Genomic DNA, 25846 nt, shown 5'->3' with positions numbered 1-25846 from the left:
AAACAAGCTGGTACTCTATCTAGAATAACTGTTGAGGTGTTTCAAGTTTATAAGTGCTCATTTATTAAAAAAAAAACCTTTTCCCATCATCTTTTTCCTAAAGATTTTGAAGATTATGCTTGCATCCTACCTTTTGAGCAGATGAGAATAGAATAGAATATAACTTTATTACGGTCTTAGACCAGCAATAGACATCACTATTTATAATATATTAAAAAATAGTACCAACACATTATAGTACATTGATTGTGGATAATACATCCCTGTTAAGAAAATACATGTTCCTGGTTTATATGAGTTGAGAGCCAATAATTATGTGTGTAAATTTAATTTTCCAAAGATTGTAATATCTCCAAAAAATTGGCACAAATTGACAGCTCTAATTCTGTAACCAATTTTTTTCTTGTAGACATTGCAGCAACATGAGCAGATGAGAAGATGTTGGGCATAGTCTAGAAGATGCTTGGAAACACCCAGTTGTTCCTCAGCTTGATTGCTTCGATTCCTCCAAAGACTCGCTGATTGCTTTTTTAAAAAAGAAAGATAGAAAAAAAAAGAAAAGAAATGGTCACCCTTTGTCATCTCATCATGCTTCCAATTCTGGCTTAAACAGCTCCCTAAAATGCTCTTTCTGCTTCTTATCTGGTTCTTGAAGGAAAATGTTTGTGGGAACTTTAGTGCTTTGGTTTCTGCTCAGTCCAACGAAAGACGAGTGGTGGCCTACATGCCTGGAGATGTTATCATTGGGGCTCTCTTCTCCGTCCATCATCAGCCGACTGTTGACAAGGTCCACGAGAGAAAATGTGGAGAGGTGAGAGAACAATATGGAATCCAGAGAGTGGAAGCAATGCTTCATACCCTCGATCGTATCAACCAGAACCAAACTCTGTTACCCAACATAACCTTGGGTTGTGAAATACGGGACTCGTGCTGGCATTCAGCTGTGGCTCTTGAGCAGAGCATTGAATTCATCCGCGATTCTCTCATCTCGGCAGAAGAAGAGGAAGGACTGATGAAGTGTGTCGATGGCTCTACGTCTATGTATCACGCTAAGAAGCCCATTGTGGGTGTGATAGGTCCCGGGTCCAGTTCCGTGGCAATCCAGGTCCAAAATCTGCTGCAGCTTTTCAACATACCTCAGATTGCCTACTCTGCCACAAGCATGGACTTAAGTGACAAGACTTTGTTCAAGTATTTCATGCGAGTGGTACCTTCAGATGCACAACAGGCCCGTGCTATGGTGGACATTGTCAAGAGGTACAACTGGACCTATGTCTCTGCAGTACATACAGAAGGTAAGAAGGTTCTTTTGTTGTTGTTGTTGTTGTTGTTGTAGTTGTTGTTGTTTTATACACAAGGTTTCCTTACATGCTCTCTCTGTCTGTGCTTAAATAGCAGAGACACCCATGCACAATATTCTTGATTTACTGTTTAATATTTAGGGTCAACCAACTGCTGCATTTTGCCTACATTTCATGAATGTCATAATGATCCTATTTATTATTATTTCACTAGACAACTTTGTGAACCATTGGGTCATTGCTTCTTTACTTAAACACAGAAGGAGGATTACCCCAGGCAGGCAAAATAGTATTGGAAGCAGGAGCAACTTCCTGCTGGCTTCCCCATTGACTTTGTTCCTCCTCTGTCTCTCCCTTTTTCCCCTCCCAGGCAGGGGTGGGCTTCAAAAAATTTAGCAATGGGTTCTTTGCCCGATTGCTGGGTGGTTGTGGCATGGTGGGTGTGGCCTAGTCGGCCTTCTGCACATGGTGAAGGGCGGCATTTTCACCCTCCCTGGGCTTCAGAGTCTCTGGGAGGGCGAAAATGGTCTCCCGGGGCTCCAGAGGACCTCTGGAGGGCAGAAATGGTCCCATTTCTGGCCTTCCACAACTTCCAGGGGCTCATTTTTTCACCCTCTCCTGGCTCCGGAGATTTCCCTCGAGCCTCAGGGAGGGCGAGAACTGCCTCCCCAGGCTCCGGAGGCCCTCCGGAGGGCAGAAATGGACCCGTTTCTGGCCTTCTGGAGCTTTGGAAGGCCCATTTTTCACCCTCCCCGAGCCTCCTCATGGGCCCTGGGGTCCAAAACCGGCTGCACGGGGGCTCCTGGAGAGAAGGGGGAAGAAGATGGCAAGGAGCATTGAGCAAACACAGCGGGTTTTGGCCTCTCCATCAACTTGTGAGAAGCTGTCAGGGAAGTATGTAGATATATAGTATATATAAAATGTGGGTTTACATTGATATGGAACTCAAAAAAGGGGACTAGGATTTGATTTGGTTTGACTAGCTAATATCCATTAGCAACCCAATTTTATGCATTCTTCCTTGGTAGTGGGCCCTGTTGAGTGTAACAGAATATAGACAGTGCTTGACTTACGGCTGTTGGTTTAGTGACCGTTCAAAATTAGAATGGCACTGAAAAAAGGGACATATGACCGTTTTTCCACACTTGCAACATCCCCAGGGTCACGTGATCAAAATTCAGGCAACTGACTCATACTTATGACGGTTGTAGTGTCCCGGGGTCATGCGATCTCTTTTTGCGACCTTCTGACAAGCAAAGGCAATGGGAAGCCAGATTCACTTAACAACCGAATAACTGTGGTGATTCACTTAACAAATGTGGCAAGAAAGCTTGTAAAATGGAGGAATCGTTACTTAACAAGTGTCTCGCTAGCAACGGAAATGTTGGGCTCAATGGCGATCGTAAGTCGAGGATTTGCTGTATATAGTCTTGCAAGTGCGGTTGGGAATGCAGCCGTTATTAATTCATCGTTTAAGCAGTGTGTTGTGTTTATTACCATGATATGTTTGCATACCTCGTAATAATTAAAAGATTAATGATGTGTTATATTGTGTGGATTTCACAATAAACTAAAGGTAAGTCTTTTCATTTCTGGATGTAGTTTTAGGCAACGACTTGCTCCATCTGCAGATTTAAACATGTGTATGACCCCATGTGCTCCAATTTATTTTATATACTCAAAACAGTGTAACACAATTCCACAAGGATTTTTTTATTGATTTTGTTTTACAGAGGTTACTTCAATATGTTTTAGGTTTCATGAGGATCCCTATTGATGCTTCATAGCTAGCTTGATCTAGTGTTAAGGCACCAGGCTAGAAAGCAAGGGGTCGTGAGTTCTAGTTCCACCGTGAAAGCCAGTTGGGTGACTTTGGGCCAGCCACTTTCTCTCATCCCAACCCACTTCAAAAGTTCGTTGTTGTGTGGAAAATAGGAGGTGTATTGGATACGTTTGCCACCTTGAGTTATTTGTGAAAATGATAAAGTGGGTTATAAATAAATGAATGAACTAATGCAACTAAATACACATTCCTTGTTTTCAGTTGGTTCTCTATTCCCAATCTTCAGATTCAAACATTTTTGAGATCCTTGGTGCAGTCAAGAACCATAGTGCATAGCACTTTATAAAGAATAGGATTAATTCAACTCTTCTTTTCAATTCATAATTTGAATAATTTGTCCTTTAACAGGTGGCTGTCTGGCACCCTCATTCCAGGCAGAGGTGAATTTTTCTGGGCAAGAGTACACCGTGGACTGCAGAAGCTTTAATATATGATATTCGTATATCATAATGCAAGAAAATAGGATGAAGGGTTATCCACAATGCTTTGCATTATACACAGTACTAGGCATAATGGTGTTATATAGTTGGGTAATGAAACGTCTGCCAGAAAACAAGCAGGTTTAGAAAGCACTAAGGACACCACAGTCCTCCTCCATTTCAGACACTCCAGTCCTTTGTAGCACTGATAATGTTATCTAGTTTGGTAATGAACTGCCTGCAAGAAATTCATCAAGCTCAGAGACCCCACAGTCCAAACCTGAACTATATATATTTTCTTCTATTGCGAGTACTGTGTACTACTCCTTCAGGTCCTGAATGAAAGGTGGGATACAAATCAAACAAACAAAAGTGCAAGAAATTTGGACCAATGTGAACCCTCTTAATTTTATATAGGACTCATTAAACAACTTAATTTTTTGTGTCATACCCTGCCCTTTCTTTTAGGAACTGAAAGACGCTTCCATGAATATCTTTTTGCGGTTTATTGTGGGATCAGATGGGGCTGAGAGAAGGAAGGTCTAGGCCAAGCATCACAAGCTGCCATGAACTAGAACCGGGTTTCTCAACTGCAACTCTTTAACCACTGTTGCTAGCTCACATCAAGCTTATTCAGTTGCTTGTGATTAGAAAAGAGTTGATCTCATGGATTGTTAATTGAGTAAAGAACAGGAATTGGAGAATAGGAGTCAAGGAACAATTTTCAAATTCTAGAGAAATTTGGAGTGAGATTTACTAGGGATCAGTGATCAGGCTGATATCTATGGAGATTCTCAACCATCCGGGTCATGGTTGTCCCCAAAGTGGTTTTTTTTTTCAAAAGGCAAATGGATTGTCTTCGTTTTTGCTTGAAGACATTTTGCTTCTCATCCAAGAAGCTGCTTGGATGGGAAGTGAAATGTCTTCAAGGGGAAAAGCAAGGAAGTCCAGTTGGGTGGTAGGTTTTTATTTGCATACACATGATCCGGAGAGATTTGCCATTCTTGACCCGGAGAACAGGAGATGTTACAATAAAGTAAGAGTCATTGACGTCAATCTCCTTAGCCAACACATCATGAGTTGAACTTGATTCTAATGGGAAGAAGGTTTTTCCATGTCATTAACCACTTAAACAAAGCGCTTAACCCCAAAGTCCTTTAGTTGACATTATGAAAATGCCTGGCTAATTAGCTTAATGAAACAGGCCCACCGCCAGACTATTCATCACAACAGTGGCAGCTATGAACAATATAAAAGATAAAGGTACATGAAAATTAGGGTGACACAGCAAGGCCAGTGCTTGGTAATTGGGGACACTGGATTCTTTGGGTGGATAAGCATCTCAATCCTATTCAAAATAAAAGATTACCTAGTGGTGCCAGTTGTCAGATCACATCTGCAAGATATAAGGAATAAGACCTCCAGCTTCTTGTGATGTGATGGAATAGAAACAGCTTTGGGCATTCCATGGAGAACTTGTTCAGTCATGCCTTATGATGTTTGAAGAATACTATCTTAAACAGGGTCTTTGAGTCAAAAATGGTTGAGTTTTCTCTTCCAATCCACTCTTTGGTGGTTCTTCTGAAGTTGCAATGCTGATCCATGGTGGCACATTGATTAGAATACAGTATTGTATTGAATCAAGGAACTAGCAGACAAACAGGCTAACTATAAACAGCAGCCTAATCATTGAACCAACCTCCCATCAACATTGATAGAGCAAGCCACTTATATATAAACAGACAGCAAATCCCTTCCAGCACTGATGATGTTACCTAGTCAGGTAATGAAATGTCTGGAAGAAAACAACCAAGCACAGAGATCATCAGGAACCCCACAATTCAACCTTGATCTACAAAGATTCTCTTCTATGAGAGAGGTGGTTATTTCACGTGGAAGAACATTCACTGTCAAGCACAGGGAAATCAAGAGATTCAGGCAGTTCAAATGAGTATAAAGATTTATTGCTTGCTACAAGAATCTGACCAATTAACGGTCAGGAGAAATGAGTGGGAGATAAGAAGGGCATTCAAAGTGAGCTGGATTTAGATCTCTTGTGGTTGTGCACGGACTCATGACTTATGATACTTTTGACCCTTCCCTCAGGCCAGCCTGGTCATATAGAAGACTATATCTGCTATAACATCTGTGGGAAGCTACTGACAGTGCATGCTAGAATTTTACTGCTAATGTTAGAATATTTGTTCCCCTTTTCTTCCTCCTATATTTCACAGATGTATCTAAAAAAGTCCATCAAGTCAAGAAGATTTTATGGTTACATGGCACTCGGTGCGGACTAACTAAATGAACCGTTTGGTGAATACAGAGAAATAGTCTTTACTTGTTGGGCGCAATCCAAATAAATTAGTTGTGCTAATAAAGTGCCTGTGATTTCACAGGGAGCCAGTTTAAAAAAAACCAACAACTTTGTTTGGAACAAAGCCTTTAAAGGCTTCTTTCTTGTTAAAATAATTTTTTTCATTTTCATTCTAAGAAGTTTACTTCACATTTCTCCATGAAGCTGCTGAGATAGCTAATAACCAGTTCATTTGTGTAAAATTCAGTAAAACAAATGAAGATGGAAAGATAAAAAAAATATCGAGAAATAAACAGCAGTAAAACAAATTAGAGTTTCACCCACTAACAGCTTTCTAGCAGTAAAATGTTTCATCTGCTCACGCCGTGAGCCTAGGATCCATGCTTCAATAGCTTCCCCTCTCATCAAAGGAAATTAAATTTATAATGGACTTTCTAATGAACAGCAAACTTCCCAGAGAAGATTTTTTTGCGGGGGGCTAACTACAAACTTTAAATGGAAATCCCAGTGTTATTAAATGCATGCTTTTCTCCAACTGACCAAGATTTGAGATCAAACCTTTTGGGCATATACTTCCAAATGAAACAGACAAATTAATCTTTAGGTAGTTTTTGACTTACGACTACAATGCAGCCCAACATTTCAGTTGCTAAGCGAGACAGCTGTTAAGTGAGATTTGCCCCATGTTGCAGCTGTTTTTGCCACAGTTGTTAAGTGAACCGCTGCAGTTGTTAACTTAGTAACATAGGTGTAAAGTGAATCAGGCTTCCTGTCCTGGCCCTGTTGGAATCTGATTCTGAGGGGGAGGGCGAGCAGCTGACAGGGAGTGGGAGTGTGGCTCCGTGGGCTGTGGAAGAAACTGGGGAAGGGCACAGTCCACAGTCCAGTTGGGCATTCAGAGGAAGACCCAGGCCCACCCCCTCTTCATCCTAGGGCATGCAGGGAGGAACGGAGAAGGGAGCAACGTGAGTTCCGTGGGTTATGGGGGAGAAAAGGGCCCTGATTTCCTGCATTAGCTGCAGCTGGGAACACAGTGTTTAAAAAGAGCATTTGTGCTTATCTGGGTTCTGGCGTCCTCCCAACTTTTGTTTTGTTTTGTTATCTTTTGAATTCTGCAATTCCTTATCCTGCCCTGTCCCATTAATTGCTGCAATGTGGTTTGTGTTGGTTTTTATTTCTAATTTTTATGTACTCTGGGTTTGGACTGAATTTCTTCCCTTTAAAGACTGTTCTTGGGAGAATTTTTTTTCTCCAGCCAAAGATAACTGGACATTGGCGGCCAAGTTGGAGGTATTAAAGGGACTTTACCTACTTTTTGTGACTTTATTGCTTTTTTGCCATGCCCCAGGTCATCACACTTCCCCATTGTAATAAAAAGTCACAAAAGGTGATCCCATGACACCAGGAAACCACCACTGTCATAAATATGAGCCAGTTATCAAGTGAAGATGGTAGATACTTCCAATGTAATCTCCCAGATTCCCTGCATGGAATGTCTCTGTAACTATGTAAGACAGGCGAGGAGGAAGCTAAGCCCCAGATGGCAAGTGGTCAGACGAGGAGGCTCAAACTCATTAGTAGCCTCACACACTGCAATGAACAAGGACATAGATTTAATTTTGTAGCTACTAAGATTGTTGGATGAGCAGGCACAAAAACAGCCAGGCAAGTGATTGAAGCCTGGGAAACAGGCCCCTCGTCAATCAACAGGAGTGCTGATTTACCTCCAGTTTATCAAGTACTTAGAAGATGAGGGCTGAGCAGCACAAAGGACAGCCAACGACTTAATAACCAGCTATCAACATCCCAATCAACACCTAAAAAGTCACATACAATAGGCACCATATAAATACCACACACAGAACAGCCCAAAGCACACACTTTGCTAGAGAGAAATTCCCTGAAGAAGTCCAAAAGCTCAGAAGACAAAACCTCTCATCTCAGTGACCGACCCAGATTGGATTCTACAAATGTAAAAGAAACATTTGCAAAGGAAAATAAAAATAAAAATGGGTATAAGCGCCAAAGAACGGAGGCCTTTGAACTCTGGTGCTGGAGAAGACTCCAGCTAGTCCCTTGGACTGCAAGGCGATCAAACTGGTCAGTCCTAGAGGAGATCCACCCTGACTGCTCTTTAGAAGGCCAGATCCTGAAGTTGAAACTCAAAGACTTTGGCCACCTAATGAGAAGGAAGGACTCCCTGGAGAAGAGCCTCATGCTGGGGACAATTGAGGGCAATAGAAGAAGGGAATGGCAGAGAATGAGGAAGCTGGATGGAGTCACTGAAGCAGTCGGTGTGAGCTTAAATGGACTCTAGAAGATGGTAGAGGAAAAAAAGAGGCCTGGAAAAACATTGTCCATGGGGTTGCAATGCGTTGGACACGACTTTGCAACTAACAACAACAACAAAGATACATTTTGCACATTTCCTAAGGTTTGCTTTGGGATAAATTTGTGCTAAATATTTAGCTTTGTTCATGGAGGCTTGAGAACAGCTAGAAACGAAGCTGCTCTCTACAATATGTCTCATGCTCTCCTGCACAGTCCTGGTTTCTGAAAGAGAGACTTTTCCTTGAAGGATAAGGCTTATGGCAAATTATTAGCAATACAGTCGAAAAACCCATGTTAGTTAGCCAGAGCAACGGTACTACAAAAACCATGTTTTAGGTATAACAAAGTCCATCCTGTGTGACCCTCAGGGGAGAACTTGTTTGGAATATCTATTTGGTAAAGCACCAATACAATTATATTTCTGCTGTCCTTGTTATTCTCGGTTCAGGTAGGAAATTGCGCAGGTGATAAATTTGTGCTTTGGCATTTCTTGTGTTGAAAATGTCCTTCATAATCTGTTTGTTGACCATTGCAAAGTTCAGCTTTTGGGAGAGTGTCAGAGAGGAGGGTTGACTCCCCAAAAATGTATTGGAAAGGTTAATTGGGATTGCTTGTGACAGAAGCGTATAAAATTATGCACGGTGTGAACAGAAACACATTTTTTTTCACCTTCTCTCCATGTAAGACTCTGATCAAAGGACATCCAGTAAAGCTGGGTCATAAGAGATTAAGGAAGGAATCAAACAACTATGCCTTCTCATCCCTGTGTAATTGGAATTTTATTACCAGACCTGGAGATAAAATCAATGAGAATGACTTTTAGGGAGGTGAGAAAATATGTGGAACATAAAGTCTCTGAATTAATTTCTAATATTGGCTGTAATGTAGTCCCTCAGTACATTTGTGGGAACAATTGTGGTTAATTGTTCTTACTGTCAGGAAATTTTTCCTTAGTTCTAGGTTGCTTCTCTCCTTCCATCCTGTCTTCCTGTCCTGCATTCCGGTGCTTTGGAGAATAGCTCGACTGCCTCTTCTTTATGGCAGCCCGTCAAATATCGAAACACTGCTATCATGTCTGCCCTACTCCTTCCTTTCATTACACAAACTCAACCGTTCTTCACAAGTTTAGCCTTCAGCTCCCTAATCATCTTGGTTGCTCTTTTCTGCACTCTGTATGTTTTCAGGATCTTTAAAAAATGAGGTTACTCTCTCTAGAAACACCCTCCTTGCTACCCCCCATGGAGGAGAGCTGCTCTGAAGTATATTTCAGTATTTAAAATGACCAGACAGAATATTTTTCACTCAAGCCAGCTAAAATAATCCACTGAGTTATTTCAGGATTTCACATTTTCCCCACAATTGTGCATTAGGAGGAATTTGAGGATAGTAAGAGTTGTGAAGTCGTATACTGGATGCTCAGAACAATGATGGATTCTACTTCCCTGAAGGTTCACAAGTGGCAACACCAGTTGAGGATGGCTCCTGCACTGATCAGAGGCTAGCTTAGATGACCAACCAAGTCACTTCCAATTCATACATTCTCTGGTTTTATGACTTTAATAGGTAACAAACAGAGCAGAACAATATGAATTTTGATATAAAATTCAGCAAGAAGAAAATGAGCTTGCTGCTCAAATAAATATACAACTGTGGGATCCTACATGCTCTCTGAGCTTAGTTGTTTTCTTGCAGACGTTTCATTACCCGACTAGGTAACATCATCAGTGTATGATGATGTTACCTAGTGAAGTAATGAAACATCTGCAAGAAAACAACCAAGTTCAGAGAACAACAAGAACCTCACAGTTCAACCCTGAGCTACAAATGTTCTCTTCCCTTGGAATATATAATCTCAGGCCTCCTAGAGATTTAAAATAGCTTGTTTGAGGAAGACTTATGACCTTGATAGATGAGACATAATAAGACCCCTGTGACAATTTTGTTCCTCTATGAAATAGTAACTTGCTTTAATGTTATGATTAGGCTATTTATTTGGTGGTCAATCTTCTGCAGATGATTAAATCCTGTATTTGCTTTGCAATGGTGTTTTGTTTTTTTTAATCAGGTTTGTTTCTCTGGAGGAGACTTTCTTCCTTCAGTGAAAGGATTAACATTCAGTCAGAATTGCTGGTAGAATTTGGACAAGGCTAATTCCAAAATTGGACCCGGCATCAGTCGTGGAGAAAGTGAACAGAGGAGGGGTGACCAATGCTGTTTTTCCAAAACACCGCAACATCAGCTAAGATGACAAAAACTATTGTATTAAGATTGGACACTTGGTAATTCATCTTTTAAAAGTGCTATTAAGGCAAACTTATATATCAGTGAGACAGAAAGTGAGGGGAAGAACGAAAACCACAACGTATTCTCATTTGGTGAAGAAATTTTTATCTTTATTATGTAATTTCACCTCAATTTTTTTAAAGAGAAATACATAAAAATGGAGAGAAAATAAACAAAAAATACATACATAAAAATGGAGAGAAAAATAAACAACGAATACATTAAATGTTATCAATAATATTTGTAACTAATAATTATGAACTATAAATAAATAATAAACAAATAGAATTTTAGCTACCTTAATGTGTTGCCTATTATCATATATGATACACTATATTAACATTTCAAATTTAATGAGGAAAAATAATGGTGAATACTCTATTGTTATGAAACAGGGTAAAATCTGTGTTAAAAGAAAACATATAGCACCATTTTTTACTAGTTCAAAAAATGCCTTTTCAGATATAGATCGATTATACATATTAGGTATGTTTGTCACCTTGTGTTATTTATGAAAACAATAAAGATGGGAAATCAATCAATCAATCAACCAATCAATTTCCTGCATCCATGATTACTTTTCCAGTTTTTCAAAACAATACTTTTAGCACTATTTCCTGCCTGATATAACCCAGTTTCTCAAAAGCAAAATTTTGGTGCATCACTCAGCATAACATTGACATCTTTAAATGGTTTCCCCATTAATTTCACTTGTTTAATTTATTCATTCATTCAATTATTTCCCATCTTTATTATTTTTATTCAAGTTAGTGAATGTATCCTCCTCCTATTTTCACAATCCTGTGAAATGGGTTGGATTGAGACCGAGTGATTGGCCCAGGGTCACCCAGCTGGCTTTCATGGCTAAGGCAGGATTAGAACTCACAATCTCCTGATGATTGGCTCAAAGTTGTTTTTCATGCCTAAGGCGGGTCTAGAACTCACAGTCTCTTGGTGATTGGCCAAAATCACTCAGCCAGCTTTCATGTCTAAGGAAGGTCTAGAACTCACCATATGCCAGATTTTAGCCTGGTGCCTTAACCATTAGAGCAACCTGATGCTCAAACTTATATTAGAATATTGTTCCAAAGAGAAGTGAGAAAGAGATGGTACTTATAATAGATGTCTTTTTGACTTTTTTGACCTCTGATTGACTAAACGCAAGATTCTTTTGACCACCTATTATATATATTCCAATTTTTGTGAGAGTAATCTTTGGTCATGACTTCAGTTCTGAATTATTCGCTGCTCTTTTTAATATGTTCTCCCCTTAAAGGGTTATGGTATCTGCCATATACAGGTAGTCCCTGACTTATAAATATTCATTTAGTGACCCATTCAAAGTTACAAAAGCAGCTGAAAAAAGTGATTTATGACTGTTTCTCACACTTATGACCATTGCACCATCAACATGGTCACATGTTCTAAATCCAGATGCTTGGCAACTGGCATGTATTTGTGACAGTTTCAGTGTCCGGGGTCATGTGATCTCTTTTTGTGACCTTCTGACAAGCAAAGGCAGTGGGGAAAACAGGTTCACATAACAACCTTGTTACTTGCTTAAGCAACTGCAGTGTCTCACTTGACTGTGGCAGGAAAAGTTGTAAAATGGAGCAAAGCTCCTTTAACAACTGTCTTGCTTAGCAACAGAAATTTCGGGCTCAGTTGTGGTAGTAAGTTGAGGACAATCTGTAGTTTGTCTCAGACTGTGATCCAATCAGGACAAAAACATACTGGAAGATATGGTAATATAGTAGAATAGATAATTTTTTAATAGAAGTTCAATAGATGGATATAAAATATAATACAGACATATATAACCATTGGATGAAAGTACAATATAAATTTCAAAATAAAATTTGGAATATCTCATATAAAATGATGGAATAAATAGTTTAATCATGGATGATTAATAACTGATAAATATGTAAGCATATGTTAGTTTGACAATGTGAAAATGTATATAAACTGTGAGTAATGACTACGAAAGGATAGCACAAAAGATTTGTAACCGGCTGACATACTGTATGTATACAAAATGGAAGATGTTTTTATGTTTTTATGTTTTGTTTCTATATGTTTGTCTTAAAAATAATAACTTTTATAATAAAAAAACACACTGGAGGAAAAAAAACATTACCTGCATGTAAATCGTGAAACTATTTCCCTTGGTAACCATCCCTCCCAACTAGAAATGTTATGAAAAATGGTCAAAATGCAAATATTGCTATTGATATAGTCCCTCTATAATTGTTATTACAATTTTGTTTTCTTTTTACAACCCTATAATCCAGGGGTGGGATTCTACCAGTTCGCACCTATTCACTAGAACCGGTTGTTAACATTCTAAGCAGTTCGGAGAACCGGTTGTTAGAAGAAATTATTGGCCTAATCCTGGCAGGAAGTAAACATTCTGGTGTTTCTTACAGAAACTGCCTCTCCATTAACCCTTATTACATTCTTGGCAGGACTAGACTTCCTGTCTCTGGAACCTCTCTGGAGTTTTTTTCCTCTCCTTTGCTAGTACTTTGCTTGTGTGGAGTGACCATTCAAAGTTACAATGGCACTGAAAAAAGTGACTTATGACCGTTTTTCACACTTATGACTGTTGCAGCATCCCCAGTCATGAGAGGCCAGACGAGGAGATGCATGCCTCGATGTGAGTAATATTGAGTTGGCCACACCCAGCTAATAACATGACCACCAAGCCACGTCCACCCAGTCATTTTGACCACCAAGCCATGCCCACCAACTAAGCCACGCCCACAGAACCGATTGTTTAAAAAATTGAATCCCACCCCTGCTGTAATCCCTTGCTTTGGGGTGGAGTCAGGGCGACTCAGTGGAGCTGAGCATTTACTGACTGGATACCCTTCCTGACACCTGTGTAGAGTTCACAGCAGATATTTTCTTTTTGCATCCTGATAGAAAAACATCTGTTGCTGTTAGTGGAGGGATTCAATTTTTTTTCTACAGGTTCTGTGAGTGTGACTTGGTGGGTGTGGCTTGGTGGGTGTGGCATGGGAAGGATACTGTAAAATCTCCATTCCCTCCCCACCCCACTAACCTGCTTTCCAGCTCCATTCTCCTGTGCAGGGCAACCAAAGGAGACCCAGCCGATCAGCTGGGACTCAATGGGAGGCAGAGAATAGATGGGAGTGGCACCAGTCAGAGGTGGGATTTGCCGGTTCTCCAAACTACTCAAAATATCCACTACTGGTTCTCCAGAACTGGTCAGAACCGGCAGAATACCATCTCTGGTTGCCGCCTATATTGAACTCTCAACTTTCTAAGTGGGAGGTGAACATCTTCACCTCTAAGCCACTGTGCTGCTTATAATTGCTACTGTAATCCTAAAGTGAAAACCTGGGACAGAACTAAATATTAATTAGTGCCATAAATTAATGCCTCCATTCCAAAATCAAAATTCTGCTTCAAGCCATTGATTGATGTTGTCAAAACTTGACATTTAGTGTCTTTCAACTGTCAACTATGGCCAAAAATTTATTTTGTAAAAAGTGCATGCGCTCACACATCCACACATATGCTAGTTAAAAATGTCCAATATTGATTGATATTACTCAGGTACTGCCAAATGTTGGCTGATGATACTTAATCAGTTTTCACTTACTGCCAAATCTTGTTTACTACAGTGAAAGTTAAATGCCACAGCTGAATAGGAAACACTTTCCCATTGTAGTAATATCTGGAAAATGTTTCTCAGCATTATTTATGGATGAAGTCTTGGAAGGAAATTTTCAGGTAGGGAAGTCAATTAACCTTGACCACTTACCAGCAGAAAGTCATAATAGAGGGGGAAAAAAACAGATGTTGTGCAGGCAGTTCAGTCTTGATTTTCAGCAAGGCTATGGCTGAAAAAGATTCCTCTCTCGAAATCCTAGAGAATCCCTGTGATGGTGACCTGTGGCTGACCAAGTAATGTGTGCATGACCCATAATCGGTGTGTTGGGAGTTGTCATCCAAAATATACAGTTTTCTGCCGCTGGTATAACCCTAGCTAGAGAAATTGACAATCATTAGAAGACAGTTTCTGCTCTGATCTTCTACAGCAGGGGTCCCAACTCCTGGGCCACCTGTGGCCTACTACCAGGCTGCATCCTGCTCAAAACTGGGCCGAGGGATGGGCAAGCATGGATGTGTGAAGCTCTCCTCGCACGAGTGGAGGATGCTTGTACGCAAAGTTCCCCTTGTAATGAGCAGAGGGTGCGTGCGCTCGCACGTGAAACTCCATTTGTGCAAATGAAGCTTCGCATGTGAGTGCCCTCCACTAATGCAATTGGAGCTTTGCACACAAGCACAAGCACCCTCCACCCAAGGGCCCACTATGTGTGCAAGTGGAGCTTTGTGTATGATTACAAGCACCCTTTGCACAAGAGCCCTAGTGTCATGCCCCTGGTGGAGACTGACTCTGAGTCAGAGGAGGAACAGCCAACAGGGGGTGGAGTGTGGCTCCTTAAGTTGTGGAGGAGGCTGGGGAAGGGCAGAGGCAGGCTGGGCAGTCAGAGGAGGATCCAGGCCCATCCCCTCTCCATCCTAGGGCACGTAGGGATGAGAGGATAAGGGAGAGACATGGTCTATTCAGGAGGAGAGGGCTTTGATCTTCTTCATGGGCTGCAGCTGTGACAACTGAAGAAGAGGATGGACATGCATGCGGGTGAATGCTGGAAACAAAGCGTGTTTATGGTTCCTCTCTGAGTTTGGCGTCCTTCCCAGAGTGCGTTCTGTTATCTGCAGACATCCTCCAGCCCTTATCTTGCCTGGTTTGTGTTGTTTTTTTCCCTCCTTCTTGTAACTGCTTGTGTAGGAATTTTTTTGTCTTCCGTCAAGGATATTTGGGGCTTGGAAGCAAAGTGAAGAAATAAAAAGGGCTTCACCGGGTTTTTGTGACTGTTTTATTGTATGCCCACCCTGGGTCACCACACCTTGGTTGATGCGAGTGGAGCTTTGCGCACAAGTGCAAGTACTCCCTGCTTATGCGCCAAGCTCCATTTGTGCAAGCAGAGGATCTACATGTCTGCTGCTCACACAAATGGACCTTTGCACACGCATGCATGCCTCCCACTCACATGCCCCTCTGCACGCTGGGTCAGGCCGCCAAGCTGGAAAGGTTGGGGACCGTTGTTCTACAGCATTTTTCTTCTGCATATAGAACATTAAGAACCACAGTGGCGCCAGTGGTTAGAGTGCAGTACTGCAGGCTATTTCTGCTGACTGCCGGCTGCCTGCAATTTGGCAGATCGAATCTCCCCAGGCTCAAGGTTGACTCAGCCTTCCATCCTTCTGAGGTGGGTAAAATAAGGAGCCAGATTGTTGGGGGCGATGTGCTGACTCTGTAAACCGCTTAGAGAATGCTATAAGTCTAAGTGCTATTGCTATTGCTATTAAATCAAACTTAGTCTCAACAGAATCACTGAGATGCATTTTAACCATGATTCACGAGTCTAAAAATAACTGAGTTTGCATTTAATCCATCAGAGGCAGAGGATACCTTCTCAGTATATATTTGAAAGAAGAACCATACCTCAGTGGTCAGTATTTCCCTGCTTGGCATTTCAGCACCTTAGAATCAAAGGGCTGGAAAGGACTTTGTAGTAGACTTCTACTCCACATTCCCTGCCCAAGGAAGGAGTCCTTATGCCATCCTGATCAAATGGTTTTCTATTCTTGAAAACCTCCGGGAATGGAGGATCCACAATTCTAGGAGGCTAGCCGTTCCAGTGATTTATCATCCCACTGTCAGGAAATTCCTCCTTACTGTATTTCCGGGTTGGATCTCCCTCTGATAAGCTCCACCCATCAATTCGTGTCTTCCCGATGGAGAATAAAGGGATGCCCTCTACCTATCATTTCTGATTCAGTTCTACAGAGGAATGATTGAGTCTGTACATCTAAACCTCTATAACTGTCTGGTTTGGCTCTGCAACCCAACAGGACAGACATAGATTTCAGAGGATAATTAGGACTGCAGAAAAAACAATTACTACCCACCTGCCTTCAATTGAGAATCTGTATACTGCATGAGTCAAAAAGAGGGCTGTGAAAATATTTAAAGATCCCTCACATCCTGGACATAAACTGTTCCAACTCCTACCCTCAAAACGGCACTATAGAGCACTGCACACCAGAACAACTAGACACAAGGACAGTTTTTTCCCCAAATGCCATCACTCTGCTAAACAAATAATTCCCAGAACACTGTCAAACTACCTAGTAAAACTGTATTACTATCTCATCCTTCCTGTTACCTATTTCTTTCCCCTTATGACTACAACCATATTGCTTGTATCTTTACAATTTATATTGTTTTATTTGTTCCCTAGTATGATTTGATTGCTTATTAGCAACCTATGACTATCATTAAGTGTTGCATATTATGATTCTTGATGAATGTATTTTATTTTTTCTTTATGTATACTGAGAGCTTATGCACCAAAGACAAATTCCTTGTTTGTCCAATCACACTTGGCCAGTAAAGAATTCTATTCTATTCTATTCTATTCTATTCTATTCTATTCTATTCTATTCTATTCTATTCTATTCTATTCTGTTCTGTTCTGTTCTGTTCTGTTCTGTTCTTTAGTTTTCTCTTCAATAAGATAAACATACATAGTTTCTCTACTCTTCCTAGGATCTGGCCTCCAGTCCCGTGGTGGGATTCAAAACTTTTTACTACCAGTTCTGTGTCCATGGCTTGGTGTCCGTGGCATGGCTTGGGGGGTGTAGCAGGGGAAGGATACTGCAAAATCCCATTCCTTCCCACCACACTAACCTGCTTTCCAGCTCCGTTCTTCTGTGCAGGGCAACCAAAGAAGACCCAGCCGATCAGCTGGGACTCAGGAGGCAGAGAATAGATGAGGGCAGGGCCAGTCAGAGGTGGGATTTGCCGGTTCTCTGAACTCCTCAAAATTTCCGCTACCGGTTCTCCAGAACTGGTCAGAACCTGCCGAAAACCTCCTCTGCTCCAGATTCCTTATCATCTTTGTTGCTCTTTGCGTTTTTTTCTAGGGCCTCTACATCTTTTTTTGAGTCATGGCGACCAGAACTATATGCTGTATTCCACATGTGAGCTCAGTAGTGTGGTAAAAAAAGCGGTATTATCACTTCTTGTGATCCTGATAATGTCCTTCTTTTGATGCACCCTGGGATTGCATTGGGTTTTTGGGTAGCTACAGCACACTGCTTGCTCATACTTAAGTGGTAGTTCACCAGGACACCTAAATCCCTCTCGCAGTTACTACTGTTGACCTCTTATTCTATACCTAGGCATTTGGTTTTTCCTGCCTAAGGGCAGGACCTTACTTTTCTCACCATCAAACTTCATCTGGTTGGATAGGGCCCAAGGATCAAAGTCTGTCAAGATCCACCTGTATCTTAAGTCTTTCTTTCAACGTGTTAGCAATTCCCCCCTCAGCTTGGGGTCATCTGCAAATTTGATGAGTTCCCCCTTTTCCTTCGTCAAGTAAGAAAAGACCCCAAAGAGTCATTGCAAGTCATTGGCGACCAGAAATGAGAAACCCAGTTGCCTGTCCCATGTTCTGGATTAGAATTTCCATAATTACCTAATTATATGGTCCCATGGTCATACTGTCTAGGATTGATGGACAGGTATTCCTTGCCATGCAACTGTTCATTTACTGACAGTTTAAAGTTACAAGGGCGCTGGAAAAAGTAACTTATGACTGTTTTTCACACTTACGACTATTGCAGCATTCCCATGGTGACATGATCAAAATTTGGACGTTTGGCAACTGGTACATATTTATGATGGTTGCAGTATCCAGGGGTCATAGGATCACCTTTTGTGACCTTCTGACAAGTAAAGTCAATAGAAAAGTCAAATTCACTTAACCGCCATGTTACTAACTTAACTACAGTGATTCACTTAACAAATGTAAGAAGAAAGGTCATAAAATGTGGCAAAGCTAACTTAACAAATGTCTCACTTAGCCAAAGAAATGTTGGACACAACTGTGGTCATACATAGGGGACTACCTGCATTTAGAGGCATAAAGCAGCCGTTTAACTCTGTAAGTTAAACCTGTCTAAAGTATGTACCTGAACAGCAGTGACTGTATTTATAACGTTTATTAATTCTTATTCTATGAGTGGTGTGGTGGTCTAGAGGTGGGGCTCTCACATCACAATCAGGAGGCTGTGAGTTCGATCCTAGGTAGAGGCAGATATTTTTCTCTCTGGGCATGATGAGAATATATCTGCTGACTATAACTCCACATTGGTGACAAGAAGGGCACCTGGACAGTAAACACTGAGCTCCATTCAGTTGCCCAGACTCCACCTTGCAAGGGTGTCAGGGTTCCAACGATCACCCTAATTAAATCATGAGACTCGAGCCAAGCTTCAAAAGAATCCAAAATATTTATTAGGAGCAACATGTCCGGCACTAACCTGTATGAAGCCAACTCTGACACACATAATTTACTATCACCTTGTTTCCTCCTACCACCCTGGGTGTGACATAAATCAGATTCTCCAATGAAACATGTTCACGGGCTGGGTGCCATCAATCACACTCTCCAATGAAGGATTTTCATGGGCAGAAGATCCAGTATCCTAGGCTACAATCTTTATAAGACAAGTGCAGAATGTGCTTCTGGTTTTAATTGCCATACTGCTCTTTCATGTTTTTCCCCGCTTCTTATGGCAACTCGAAAAGGGGCATAGGAATGCTTTACGAGTTGACAAAGGGATTATGGGGTCATTTAATGAAGATGATGATTGCATTTTTATTCTACCTCTTGAATAAGAGTTTAAGAGTAAGAGTGGTTTGTTGTGGAGGGGGAAAATACAAAACTTGCAAAGGGCTATTGTAGAACTTGAGTAGAAGAGTAGTCTCTGGGTTCTTTGAAGTATACTCTCTGAGTAGAGAATAATGAAGGCGTGTAGATAAAATTAGTTTCGATCTTCCCTAAAGTTTAGTACCAAAGATCTACTGCCTTAAGAGTAGATCTTTGGTACAGGAGTAGATCTCAGGAGATAAACACTTTTCTAAACATCTTCAAGAGGGATAAGAATTGTTTTTATTGACAAAGAAAGGAGGGTGAAAGAACTGGAGATTTTCTTTTGCCAGGTTTGAAAAATGGATTGGAACTTAATAAAAATAGATGGTGTCAAATCTATCATCAACCCTGCAGGGCATCAGCTCATAATGTACCTTAGGAGCTATTTATATAAAGTTCAGCATTTCAAATGGCCGTGAGATTTGCCAAAAAGGTCATTACTCAGTGGCATTTCACATACACAAAAAAGACAGTTTTCAACACAAGCATTTGTAATTGTCTCACAAAGGGGCAAAACTTAACATTATTATTGTGGTTTGTCACACGGTCATCCAGATGTTCAGACTGGATTTGGCATTTTTTAAAAATATACCTATCAAGTCCTTCTCAAGGACCTGGGATAGGCAGATGTGGATGCTTGAAGGTGTTGAAGATATGGTTGCGGGATGTAAGGAGCTCTGAATGAAGCTGCCTTTTGCAATTGACTGATGGTGAATTTGTCAACATTGGTGGGGTTTAAGTGATGTTCCAGATGTTTGGGGATTGCACCCAAGGCGCCTATTACTGTTGGTACTGTCTTTGCTTTCTTTTGTCACAGTGGTTCTATTTCTATTTGCAGGTCTTTGTATTTTAGAATATAGAATAATAGAGTTGGAATGGATCTCTTCTAGTCCAACGATCATCTTATCTTTATTTTTATTATCTTTTTGTCTCTACCTGTATCTCCAGATACTGCCACATTCATTAGCCAGACTTTTTTTGTCTTTCTCATCAACAGCTGTTGAGTATTATTATTATTATTATTATTATTATTATTATTGTCATTATCATCTGAATCAACTGCAATCATGGGATGGACTGGGATTGTTTTTTTGTTTTGTTTTTCTTTGCATCTTCTCTGCTTCAGCTTTTTATATCATATGGAATATTAATGTTTCAGTTTTGGCACTTCCTTGTTTTTCATTCTTATGAATATCCCCCAAATTTGTTTTTTCCCAGTTTTATGAAATGTCTGCCAGCTGAGTTGAATGAGCTTAGGATGCTGACCCCCCAAAAAAGGCAAAAGGGTTCATATCTCTTCTGAAGCATTTCCCCACATGCATTTTCATTTGAAATCGATCTGACATATATAATCTTTACAGATAATTTCTTCTAATATAATGCCCTTAGACGTTATACTTGTAAATGTATACATTTTATCATTAGATCCTCCTTTGCTATGTAGCGTATTGGGTAGCAAGGGATCTCCAACATTTTTGGTTTGGGGTGAAACCAAAACCAAATCTTTCTATGTGATGTTTAGAGTCTTTAAGTCATCCATGAATGTTCTTCGCCATGTATTTCAGGACTTCCACCATCATTAGAGTTGGAAGGGACCTTGGTGGTCTTCTAGTCCAAATTCCTGCTTACTTCTCTTACTTGGAGACCCTATGCCATGTCAGACAAATGGATGCCCAGCCTCTTCTTAAAAACCTCCATTGATGGAGCCCTCACAAATCTTGAAGGCAAGCCATTCAAGATCGTTCTCACTGTCAGGAAAGTTCTCCTTAGTTCAAGGTTGCTTTTCTCCTTTGGCTAGTTTCCATCCATGGCTTCCAGGGCATCATTTCGAAGATTGGTTCTTGGTTGTTTGGTACAGGAGGTTCCATCTCATTGCCATCTTGGGGATTCAATTGTTCTCCATACAAAGAATATGACCTGGAAGTTGGGATAATGCTATGTAGTTTAAAGGGGAAATCCTTTTGGAGCACTTCTTCATTAGTAATATGATCAAAAGAGCTAATCTTTATGATTCAGTGAAGTCATCTTTATTGAAAGACATCAAGTCTCTTGTTAATACTTGCTGATGCCTTCTAGATCTCACTGGAATAAATGGATGATGGGATCACTATCATCTTTTTTTTAATGACCCCATAATCCCTGCAAGGCAACTGAATGGAGCTGAGAGTTTACTGGCCAGATGCCCTTCCTGTTGCCAATGCAGAGTTATATTCAGCAGATATATTGTCATCGTGCCCAGAGAGAGAAATAGAAGCAAGCAAATGGAATTTAAGTTTCAGTGATATAGATAGCAGTCCTCAAACTTTCCAGCTTTCCAGGGAGAGGGGCATGTGAGTGGCATGTGCACACCATGCATGTACAGCTCCATTTGTGCAAGTGGTGTGTGCATGCCTTCCATACACACAAATTGACCTTCATACTTGAGTGGAGGGTGCTTACCCTTGTATGCAAAGCTCTGCTCACAAATGGCAGGCACTAGCCAGTTTCGAACAGGCTGCAGCCCGGTAGTTGGCCATGGCCTGGTGATTGGGGACCCCTGTTATTGATGACAAGGACTAGATATGGCTTTCCTGGGGAAGCAGTGGATATTGAAGACAACTGGAACAACTTTAGAAATACCATTGTAGACTGTGCCAGAAATACTGGAAGAAGATAAGGACATTGGAAAGAATCATAAATGCAAGACAGATCGTGGAAGCTGCCTGATGAAAGGAAAGTTATAAAGCATAAATATATCCATTTGTTAATTATAAATATACAAGTAGCTGATGAACTTCATTGCCAGATTCACATAACTGGAAATTGCAAATGTTGAGTTTTGAGTTGAAACCTCCATATGAAAGAAGAATTATCTCCACTCCCAACTACTATTGAGAAAAGACATGGGATAGCCATATTTTTATTTGATAGAGAGGTTGTAGCTAGAATGAAGAATCAGAAGGAATCAAGGACATTTCCTGACTTTGTGTGACTGGAAATGCCTTCCATTGTACAAGACAAATTAGATCTAAGCCACTGTAATAAAAAGTGAAGCAAAACCATTGAGACAAGAGAAAGGATGGAGAATACACAATAGAGAACCAATAAATAGGACAGACAATAGCAGAGAAAACATTCTGCCTTTCTAATTGACAGATGAGGAACACCAAGGCAGACACAGACATAATTGCATAATGTCAGCCATGACAGTATTTCCCCACTCAAACGTACCATAATCTCAGTACATTTTTGAGAGACAAAAATCCTCGGTGTTTTACTGCAAATCATCCAAATTATATGTGAATGGTTCAAATTTGGCAATTTCCTGTCTAGACTTTGGGGGAATAATAGAATAGAATAAAATTCTTTATTGACCAAGTGTGATTCGACACACAAGGAATTTGTCTTGGTGCAAATGCTCTCAGTGTCCATAAAAGAAAAGATACATTCATCAAGAGTCAAGAATCATCAAGTACAATACTTAATAACAGTCACAGGGTACAATAAGCAATTAAATCATGCTAGGAAACAATCAATATAAATCGTAAGGATACAAGCAACAAAAGTTACATATAGTCACAAGTGGGAGGGGATGGGTGATAAGGAGTGATGAGAAGATTAATAGTAATAGTAATGCAGACTTTATAAATGGTTGAACAGTCTGGAGGGAATTATTTGTTTAGCAGAGTGATGGTTTTTAGGAAAAAAACTGTCCTTGTGTCTAGTTGTTCCGGTGTGCAGTGCTCTATAGTGTCATTTTGAGGGAAGGAGTTGAAACAGTTTATGTCCAGGATGTGAGGGGTCTGTAAATATTTTCACAGCCCTCTTTTTGACTCATGCAGTATACAGGTCCTCAATGGAAGGCAGGTTGGTAGCAGTTCTTTTTTCTGCAGTCCTAATTACTCTCTGAAGTCTGTGCCTGTCTTGTTGGGTTGCAGAATAGAGGCATAATGGCTGACTTAATAATAGGAGTATCATGAGGAAAAGAATTATATCCTTAAGAAAGTTTTCTTCCTCCTCCTCCTCCTCCTCCTCCTCCTCCTCCTCCTCCTCCTTCGTTCTAGGTTGGTTCTCTTTGATTAGTTTCCATCCTTTAAAGGCGTCTTGTTCTGCCCTCCACTGTTTTTCAGGTGCTTCGGGTGAGAATCCATAAATGGTGTTATATTTTTTTTGAGGATTATTAACCTTCCTAAGGTTGCCAGATTTGTTGTTGTCAGGCTTTCCGAAATGCTACACCTGGCACGGAGAGTGACCGCTTACATTGCCCTCTCTGCCTCCACGTTTTTGATGGATGGTGTTTGAATGCGGAGAGTGCCAATGTTCTCCTGGACAGTGTTGCTGAATTATTCAGCAATGCTTCATTATCTCCTTTTTGCTCACTTCGAAGGACGGGGGGAGGGAGGGGGGATTTTGTTTCTCAGCAGGGCCAATGGCTGCAACAATTTCAAGCTGAGCACTTTCTGATCATGTACCTGAAAGGATAAAACCTCCAAAGGTTCTTCAGGCTGAAACCACCTGCCAGCTAGACTAGATCAAAAACAGATCAGTTTGTTAAGCACGTGTGGAGCTTTTGGGAAGCAACCAAACATTATCAAAAATGTAAAAAAAAATACAATAAAATCCAGAGGCGTATGCGGTGGGGCTTCCCTCAGATCGCTACTTACTTGCCTGCCTCGATGAATGGGTTGGTTTTTCAGATTAAAAATAAATAGATGGTAATAGGGATCTGGTTCAGCTTTGTTTTCCAGCAGTATGTTGTCCAGGTTCAACCTAGAACCCTCTGGAAGTTGACTTTACTCCAGTAATTTGGCTTGGAAGTCTGTCCAGATCTGCGATAGAAAAATAATTTGGATTGATAAGAGGGCCTCCCAGGATAAGGGTTCTGCAAAGCTGGCAACTTTAAGACTTGTGAACTTCAACTCCCAGAATTCCTCAGCAAGCCATGCTGGCTGGGGAATCCTGGAAGTTGAAGTCCATTAAGTCTTAAAGTTGCCAGGTTTGGAGACCTCTATCCTGGGGATTCGTAGTAGAGGTCAAACAATATCCTTCCTAATCTCCCTTCTGGAAAATCACGTTGTCATCCATCCTCATCCTCCTACTCATCATAAAACAATGGAATGGGCCCAACCTTTTCCTTGCAACTGTTTTATTAGAGTGCTTACAAACATGTTTCCAAAATTGAAAACATTTGGAAATATGCATTTTGTTCACTTTTTAATCGGTTTAGTGTCTTGAAGTTGGTTTTGACTCCTTGAATTGCCTGGACAGGTCCCTGCGGTTTGCTTGGCAAGATTTCATAAGTCATTTGCCATTGCCTCTTTGCTAGGGCTAAGAGAGAAAGACTGGCTCAAGGTCACCCGGGTGGCTTTGTGCCTAAGGCATGACTCGAACCCGCAGTCTCCTGGTTTCTAGCCCCATGCTTTAACGGGTTTCCTTCACTTTAAAGCTAAAGGTTTCCCCTTTCTGGTCATATCCGAATTTAGCGGGCAGTGCTCATCTCTGTTTCTTAGGTGAGGGAGTCAGTGTTGTCCGAAAACACTTTCATAGACATATGGCCAGCATGACTATATGACGAGACACGTGGAACCTTCTGACTGAAGTGGTACCTATTTATCTACTCGCATTTTCATGCTTTTGAATTGCGAGGTGGGCAGGACATGAAACAAACAAAATGTTGTGATATTTATGTAGCTATGTAGTAACCAAAATATCTTTATAAATTTCAGTTGCAATGTTTGGAAATGGAAAATGGAAAAATTTGACACACTCAGTGGGGCAAAGAATGGCAGTTCGCCCCTTCACGCAGCACTTGAGTCTTGAACCCAGGGCTGAGCCATCAGGCCTTCTTCTGCACTTTAAACTCTTTTAAATTCTTCCGGGCCCCAGTCAGTATTAATTTCCTAATTTTGTAACATCCTCACCTTGCTAGCTCCTTTATGGCTGAACTGTTTATCTGTGGTGAACTGCTTTCCTTTGCTGCTTCCAAGGCCTAACAGTAAATTAATTATTTTGATGAAGTGATTTATTTTGCTGAAATCTACTCGTGCAGCTAAATGGAGGCCACTGTATTGTTCTCCTGTGACTTTTGAGGACAGTCTTGGTAATGTTGCAAAAGTCGGCGACTGAGATTTCTTTCCTGTTAGTGAAGATACACAGTAATTTCATTTTGGGGGGGAAGGTGGAGTAAAGGAAGAAAATGATTTTCAACAATGGGTGGGACCAAAAAGGCCCTGAGCCAGCAAACAAGCAATGTTTGACTATCTTGACTATCTTTTATTCCAGAATAAAATAAGTACCGTGTTTCTCCAACAATACGACCTCTCCCAATAGGAAGACCCAGCATGTTTTCTAGGCATAAAATGAAACTAAGCCCCTCCCCCCAAATTTAGGCCTATTTTAAAACATGCAAAATGAGGGGAAGGGCGGGGGGACTTGCCGTTAGGAGCGCCCCGCGGACAGCAATTCCTCGCCACCAGCTGCTCCTAATGGGTGATCATGGCAGAGCATGGAGAGCTCCCTACTCCTGCCAAGCACCTTTGCGGCAGACCCAAGAC

General features: G+C 40.9%; 1 protein-coding gene across 1 annotated transcript in view; it reads left to right on the top strand.

The window, feature by feature from the left end:
* Positions 1 to 417: 417 nt before the first annotated feature.
* GRM5 (glutamate metabotropic receptor 5) overlaps positions 418 to 25846 on the top strand; it is a 200905-nt gene continuing 175476 nt past the window's right edge. The window contains exon 1 of the mRNA XM_026706939.2: positions 418 to 1295. Coding sequence (XP_026562724.2) covers positions 623 to 1295 — 673 coding nt within the window. The 5' untranslated portion in view covers positions 418 to 622. The remainder of the gene's footprint in view (positions 1296 to 25846) is intronic.

This window comes from Pseudonaja textilis, chromosome 7, assembly GCF_049901715.1.
Source record: "Pseudonaja textilis isolate UNSWEBS1 chromosome 7, rPseTex1.2, whole genome shotgun sequence".
Lineage (NCBI taxonomy): Eukaryota > Metazoa > Chordata > Lepidosauria > Squamata > Elapidae > Pseudonaja > Pseudonaja textilis.
The sequence above is the reverse complement of the archived record's forward strand: the minus strand, read 5'-3'. Positions and strand labels throughout refer to the sequence as shown.